Raw genomic sequence first — 8,031 nt, 5'->3', positions numbered from 1 at the left:
CGTAATCCCGCTACATACGGATACTGGACAATAATGCTGGTCCTGCATATTCAAACGAAACTGCAGTGTTCCTTACGTTTTACTGGGAGGATCAGTCGCTTAATTTACCCCAACCCAAAGCTTTTGAACCCAGTTTGGAACATGGAAGATTACAGATGAACTCTCTAACCAACCGAGGGCATTTTTACTGCAAGTGCATTTAACTTTCTATAATCAAAATGTGAATATTAACCCAATGCCAAAGAGAGATGCTACCTGTGCCCATTCACTAAGACAAGGGCGAGTAACCACATGTTAAAGTTTTCACTGTGATATCGATTTATCGAGAGCAGAATAATAGTTTAGTCGCTTTTCCGGGGTAAAAGTTGTGTATTTGTCTTTTAGGTGTGTGCCTGTCTCCTCACAATAGACTGGATGAACAGCCCAGACAGACTAGACTCCACACCCCAAGCAATTGTGAGAACAAGGCGTTTGATTTACTCGAGGACATTTTTGTGTTAGATTGATTCACTAATTCATTGTGGGTTTGCTTGTAGTTTCATTGATTACACGAGTCTTCATGGCTCTCAGGGTGGGAGGAGTGATGCATTATGGAGACATTAACAATAAATCAGGGTCGGGGTTTAAAAGAAACTTAGATAAGAGCGACCTCTGGTGGCGAAAAGCATGAACATCACCGGTTTATATTTCCCACCCACCAGCCCACATTTTGGCATGTTGTGGAAACTGAACACACCAGATGAATCAGCCAAAAAGAAAATAAAGCTGCGTTTCTAAGGTCAATAATGAGCTGTTTTCTAGGAATCATGGAAGAGTTTGAACAACCGAGTCAAAGCAACCAGGGGCTGTACACAGTGTCTGAAGCCAGACCTTTTTGTCAACCAGTTACCTTTAAGTTCCACAGTGAATATGAGATGAAGGTTCGTGGCTTAAAGATGTTTTAGGCCTGAAAAAAACAAAGAATTCATCTCTGCATTACAGAAGTGGCCTCATCTAGTAATTGGTACTTTTAACATACATAAAAGTGCAAGTGCAAGAAGTGAGCCAAAGTGAGTGAGTCAAAGCAAAACGTATACTTTTATTATACTGCTTAAGCTGTCATTACAACAAAAACAACAACCGCTTATGTCCTGAAACGAACTGCATTATAATCTGTTGAACTTTATAGGGACGGAGAGGTCAACTCTCCTCAGGGGTAGAAATATGCTCAAAACTAAACTAAAACCATTTGTAACTGTACTTTTTCACAAATGATATATGTCTTTAACATCTGGAGACTCTAATATAATATATATTTATGCTAACTATTTAAATATGGAACTTAAAGACTGACAAGGTGAGCTTTAGACAGGTGGGTGGCCAAAAAAAACAAACATAAAACTAAAATATTTAACATTAACAATATTAACAACCGAACTTTGTTTGCCAAAACATATAATCAGTTTCATTATCTTTGCAGACTTTGATGTTAGACACTGGGGTATTTTATAAATGGCTTTTGGTGCATTCCCCTGTTCACAGGATGTGTTTAAATTATAGACTGGATGTAAAACTAATTAGTCTCTGAGGAACTGTGGGTCTTATGAGTCTAAAAATGCCAGACATTGGAGGCAGCGCACCATTTGTTCAAATCTAACAGGATAAGATTCTTCACAGAGAAACATTTATCTAATATCTTTCAAATTTTGTACGTAACCATCTCTTCCACCAAACGTCATAGCATGGTTGCTGACAGCCCACTGTCATTCTATCTGCCCAAATACACGCAGAAATTATTATAAACAAAAATCTTACAAACAGTAAACAGACAAAAAGACAGAGGAAATTAGAAATGACTGAAGTGGATGCAGCTCTGCATCATCTCAAAATCGGCACTCATAACACTGATCTGAGTCACTTCATTACAAAACCTATTTCTTTTTAATTTGTGCTTCTGTTGGTGCCTGGAGCTGAGTAAAAACATTATTTCTCCACAGCTGCTATTGACTTTTACAAACAGACAGAATGATGTGATTAGTAAAATGCAGCTTATGCATTTACGTGTAAAATAAGGGTCTTACATGAATCATAGTAGGACAGTCATGGGCATTTCAATGATACTAAAATCTGACAAAAAAGACATCAGATTGTGTTTATATGGATAGAAGAAACAACTCTATTACTCTGACATTTTATATATGTATAAAAATAGAGATAGGTCGAGAAACAAAAGAAGAAAATGTGAAAGAAAATAAATTAAAAATGTGTGAGCTCTTGGACTAACTCGTACAGCAAAATAATATTTACACTTTCTTACAGTGTCTCACAGTGCTTGAACTGAAATGAAACTTAAAACAGACTATAACTCAGTGACAATAATTGTTTCTAGCCTGTAGTGTTACAATACTGAAGTCTGCAGAAAAGCCTCATATCTCCAAAACATCCTATTGTCCAAATAAAGTATAATCATATTTTAAATGTACCTATACTGAATTATTTCTTTAAATTACACAGTGGATTTGGATGTGACTCCTAGTTTTTTAGTATTTAGACTGGACTTGTTATCTTTGATGACACGTGATGGAGATGACACGTGCACAAACCTAATTAATCAAAGGGATGCATGAGCGCTACAGGTGTTTCAAAAAAGACAACAGAATTCAGTATATGAGCAACCTGACAGAACAATGAAAACACTATGGCATTAACAATTACAATTTTTAACTCATAACTTTCAAAACATTAAAACATTCTGCTTCATTAACTTTGAGAAAATATTTAATAATATATATATATATATATATATATATATATATATATATATATATATATATATATATGTGTGTGTGTGTTGGGTTTTGACATGGCACATTTGTACTTTGACATTTATTAGTATTGTTAAGAGCAATCAATGTGCAGCAAGTTGCGGTGTGGCTATATATATGCTCTAAAAACAAAGGGGATCATATATAATCACAAGCCACTATAAAGCTCAACATGTAGATATTGCTGGCTGAATGAGATTCATATGGGAGAAAATTATGAATAGTAAAACTAACCTGTGCCCCCAAAGACAATGGTGTACGATGGCCAATTAAATAAAACGAATAAACATCCTGTTTAAAGAAGTTAAACTGAGTGATTGTGGCACTGTGAAGGAGCAGGAGCAAATACAGCAAAGATGCAGAGGCACCAGCACACTCCTTAGCAACAGAGTGAGCAAAATCAGGTAAACACTAAACCAACTAAAACAGGATGTAACTCATTGTGCCTCCTAATATTACAGCATCAACTATATGATGCTTTAGTCACGCTGCAGTCACCAGAACGTTTCGCAGAACACTGTCAGTTCCTTTGCTTTTGGAGGAGCTCCTCGTATTTTTTGTGGATAGCTTTTGTATTTATACTGTGAGTGGAAGACAGCTTTGACAGCGGAGAGCATTAGCCATCAGGACATCCCTCCATGGAAACAGTCAGAGCATCTCAGGACTTGCAGAGTGGAGCCATTACTTTGCAGTGAACCAGAACATTGCCCTTGACGCTGTGTATGCACTGGTTATTGTGCTCAGTCTGCCAAGTCATTATGCAGTATGCTTATCTGTCCCATGATGGTACGATGCAGTCTGAAAACAATGGGTGTTTACACATATAATGCACAGTGTCTTCTACACTGAGAAAAGGCAGCACACATTGTCCTTATCCAACCTTCTGCTTCACAGAGAAAACTGGATCTTTACTGTCTTTTCAAAGAAATGAATACACTTCATTGTAATAGTGTTTACATTGTCATTACACAGCTCTGGGCTCGGACTGCCGAAACATTTTAGTGCTTAGGCTGGAATTCTTTATTTGAGGATCTACTGTATATAAGAAAAATGTACTTGTACAGGCTCATAGAACTAACTGGACTCACACCAGGATCTAACACAACTAGACCTGTGAGCCAAGTCCAAACCAATATTTCACCAAACCTAGCTTTACATCATTTCTGCTGCACCAAAAGCGAAATTAGGAAATGTGCACTTGAACAACAGCATATCTACATATTTGTCACATGTAAAAATGTACAGAATGAGAAATGCAGATCAGTTATTAACTGATTTCTCATACCGGCATTAAGAAGCTTTTTGATTCTGTACATCGCATTTCTATCAGCAACATTTCTAAAGCTCTTGAACCCATTTACAAATACAATGAAAGGGGCACTTCATTTCTATGACATGAGATCATGTTTCATGTAACCCTCGCTTGTACACTGTGAAGCTATCACGCAATGCGTGGTGCAGAACGGTCATTTGTGAGCGTTCTCTTGAGTTTCACCCCCTTGCGGATGGCCGTCAGCATGTTGCCATCTCCCCCTTCTCCTGCCTCCTCTCCTCCTCCTTCCTGTCTGAGCTCGCTATGAAAATGTTGCTGGGTCAGCTGGTGGAGCAGGGGGACAGTGGGAGGATTGGTTGTGGCCTGACCACTCCAGGACACCATCGGTAGCGTGCCAGCATCCTCCCCTCCTGCAAATGTTGGAAAATCTTGGCTTTCTTCTCCTCCTATTCCCCCTATCTCCTCTGAATTCCTGCTCCCATTAACTGCTCCTGACATATCGGGCACTGTAGGGATTTTTACTGGGATGACAGGTGTACGAATAGGGATGGGGCCTGTGCCCCCAACTGAGCCTGAACGCCGGGCAGTAGGTTTTGAAGAGGGAGTGCGGCGGATTGTGGCAACCCCAGGGGTGACGATAACGGGACCATGGCCTGTAGAATAGGAGCCAAAGGCATTATGGGAGCTGGATCCAGAATAAAATCCGTGACCTGAACATGCAATGACAAATAACTAGTTTAGCCATTAACAACACAATTCAGTACAATTCACTATATTACACAGTAGCTTTTGCTAATCATTAATAAGATGATGAAGACCATAAAGAAAAAGAAGGAAAATACAGAACGTAAACTATTCTGCTGATCAGATATTACATTTACATGACATTTATTAAGTATGTATTAACTGACAGCTATTAATTAATTGATGTTGTTAATTAAACCAAGATGATATCTTACAAATGCACAACATCAACAAGGTAAAAGTTAGAAGATTTAAGTGTGCATAAGCATTTGTTACACCGTCAGTGCAGTCTACCTGTAGGAGTAGGGGGATAAGCCCCTGCAGGGGTAGATGGATAAGCTCCTGTGTGGATAGGTGTGGAGGGATAGGGCCCTGCTGGGTAGGCGCACTGTCCAGGGTAAGGAACCTGTGTGCTGGGCAGGCCAGCTGTGGAAGCTGGGCGTTTGGTCTGGAACATACGTCTGTAGGACTGGCTGATATCACTGTTTCTGGGGATGGTGGAGGACTTGTCAAAATCGGACTGCTGCTGCTCAGGTTCCTGGTCTCCAGCCATTGAGAAATAGTCATAGTCTGATACTACAAAGACAGAAAAAGAGCTCAGCACAACACTGTCAATATTATGACACCAAAAGTCAAAGAGACTAGAGAAGAAACTATAGAAAAAGTGTGTTACCTTGTGAGGGTATAGTGTCCTCTGAGCAGCAGGGTGTGTTGGTCTGTGTGCTGTAGCCACTGGAGCACTGGATAGAGTCTCTAGTGGACCTCTGGGTGTCCAGCTCCAGACCTCTGGATAAGGCCAGAGCTAGTTCTTCATGAGCCTCAATATCACCAGCCTGTAGCAATAATCCCCCCCCCCCCAGAAAAACAGTACTGAGTCTGAAAGTCTGATTGTCTGGATACAGCCAGATACAATTCATTAAAGTCATTAAGATCATTAGGTATGACTCATTAAAGTCATTACATGGAACATTAGTGGCGGGAGGCTCACTCATGTTTTCAAAATGCTGTGACTGCAAAAACATTGGGCAGTTGAAAGCCGAATGTGCTGCTGTCTGAAATTTAAGTATGACAGATGGCAGTAGATGTTAACCACTGTATGTTCATGTCCTTCATCAAATATTGGCAGAAAAAAAAGAAGTAATTCAATCACTGTGAAATTACTGTGGGATAAATGCTCCTTTAGAAGGTCCGTCCCCCTAAATTCACAGACAGGCACTGCAAACAAAGCAACACTAAGAATACAGACTTAAAACTAATGTTACCTTCCTGTCAAGCAGAAACAAATCAACCTCTGTCTCGTTTTTCATGCCTTTCAACTCTCCACTGTTGAAACACCTGGTTTTAATGTGGCTTTTGCCCTTGCCTCTTCAGAACTTCACCTCCTTCTCTCTCCACACCTTCCCCTTTCCCCTGTCATGTGGAATCGTGTGGTGTGGTCTTTACCGAGCCCAGGCTGTGCATAAACACTAGATGTTTTTTAGCCTTCGAGCAGACAGCTAACAGACTGTGAGGACATGTTTGCTTTGTTTGATAAAAAGTGTATATGATTTGAATTGCTTACTGTCTTTTAGTATAAATAATAAATGAACTGATTTATTAAAAGTAGATGAAAATAATGAAAAATAATACCAAAATTAACATGTGAGCCTGTAGGAAATGGAGACTATCACTGACCTTGAGAGGTGAAGCCACAGTCCTGTTCTTCTCCTCCACTGATGGGTTTGATGTTTGCAGTGCAGTCAGAGCTGGTGCTGAGGTTGAGATCAAGGCCGGGCCTGAGAGAGGGCTGCTATCACTGTTCATATAACCATTGCTGTCCACTACAGCTGGGGTCTCCTTGTCTTTCTTCTTCCTTAGTGTATTGACCATGGGCTGATCATATGGTCCTGGCTTTGCCCAGTCCTATGAAGACAGAAATGTCAGTTTTTAGCTCTAAAATAATTTCACTTTTTTTTTTTTTTTTTATCTTAAAGTCTGGAAATTTTACCTACATATAAAATAAGCAAACTGATACATCGTAATGGATATATTAAACAACAGCAAAACCTGAACCTGCTTCAGAAACAGTGGATGAGAATAAGTTGTTCATCAAAACCAAGGTGATGAACAAACCTTCCAGCTGGGGACTCGTGATGAAGGCATCATGGGGGAACCCAGCATGCAGTAGTGAGGGTGGTCTGGCAGCAAGGCTGAGGTGGGTCGTGACCATGAACGAGTGGGGCAGGAGGAGGAGGTGGAGGATGAAGTGGAAGCAGGGAAGAAAGGGAAGGCAGTGCCTGACACTGAGCCCAAACTTCCCCCATTGCTGTGCAGGTAGGGGGAGTTGGCCGGACTGGAGTCAAAACCATTGGACAACTGGATGTGTGTGCATTGGTGGGAGAAGGAATGATAACAGGCACATACAAAACAGAAACAAACACACAATGGGATAAATTATTGAAATTACAAATGGAAAATAAAAAACAAAAGAGACCACAACACTGCGGAAAAAAAATCGAGAAACACAAAAAATAATGGCGATTCTTAAACTAAAAAGTAAAGTCACTGCCAAGTTTGAAGTTCAGCATAAGGATTCTGTGATACATGTAGTGCTGACACAACAGCCATTTATGCAAAAGAGGTGTAGGGTTCATGAAGGTTGAGTGTATTTCACCTTGTCAGTACTGTGCCGAGGTGCAGTAGCAGCAGCTAGAGAAGAGGGGGAACTGCAGTCACTGTGAAGCTGCCCAGTCTCTGACCCCTCAGAGGAGCTGGAACTGGGACAATGCTGGGACAGCAAGGACAGCAGCAGGAGCAAGAGGGCAGTGTGAGGAGGAGGGGGTGGGGAATGCAGACAGACCAACATGTGCAGATGGGAGGAATTGCAAAGAGAGATGTCAGGTAGACAGGGGGAAGCAGAGAGAAATAGGGTGTTAGAAAGCTGAGGCAACTCATCCACAGTTCTCAGCAGTTAGTGAGGGTTAGACCCAGGTGACTTTAGAGGCCTTTAAGAAGCTGCAGTGGAAATCATACCAGCTTTAACTGCATGGACACCAGCAAGTTCTTAGGGTGTAGAATGTTTCCTTACAAATTCATTGTCTTTATATGCATCAATTAGCAATTAAAGCATTGTTTGTTGTATCAAAATAATGTGATTCTAAATTCATGCCTATAGGGGAATAATGCTGGTATGATTCCATCCAGTAGGAGTTGGGGGTCGCAGTCAGCTAC

General features: G+C 40.6%; 1 protein-coding gene across 5 annotated transcripts in view; it reads right to left on the bottom strand.

Moving 5' to 3' along the window:
* Window positions 1–2,827: 2,827 nt before the first annotated feature.
* Window positions 2,828–8,031, bottom strand: part of LOC113122566 (protein MTSS 1-like) — a 45,666-nt gene continuing 40,462 nt past the window's right edge. For 4 of the 5 annotated variants that reach the window (XM_026293994.1, XM_026293997.1, XM_026293995.1 and 1 more), the window contains 6 exons: window positions 7,475–7,588; window positions 6,934–7,176; window positions 6,496–6,723; window positions 5,495–5,654; window positions 5,116–5,397; window positions 2,828–4,787 (listed from right to left, as the gene is read on the bottom strand). In XM_026293994.1, the coding sequence (XP_026149779.1) occupies window positions 4,246–4,787; window positions 5,116–5,397; window positions 5,495–5,654; window positions 6,496–6,723; window positions 6,934–7,176; window positions 7,475–7,588 (1,569 nt within the window). In that variant the 3' untranslated portion in view covers window positions 2,828–4,245. The remainder of the gene's footprint in view (window positions 4,788–5,115; window positions 5,398–5,494; window positions 5,655–6,495; window positions 6,724–6,933; window positions 7,177–7,474; window positions 7,589–8,031) is intronic. The other variant, XM_026293996.1, reaches the window with a different exon arrangement.

This window comes from Mastacembelus armatus, chromosome 16 (genome assembly GCF_900324485.2).
Source record: "Mastacembelus armatus chromosome 16, fMasArm1.2, whole genome shotgun sequence".
NCBI lineage: Eukaryota > Metazoa > Chordata > Actinopteri > Synbranchiformes > Mastacembelidae > Mastacembelus > Mastacembelus armatus.
This window is presented reverse-complemented; position numbering and strand designations above follow the sequence as displayed.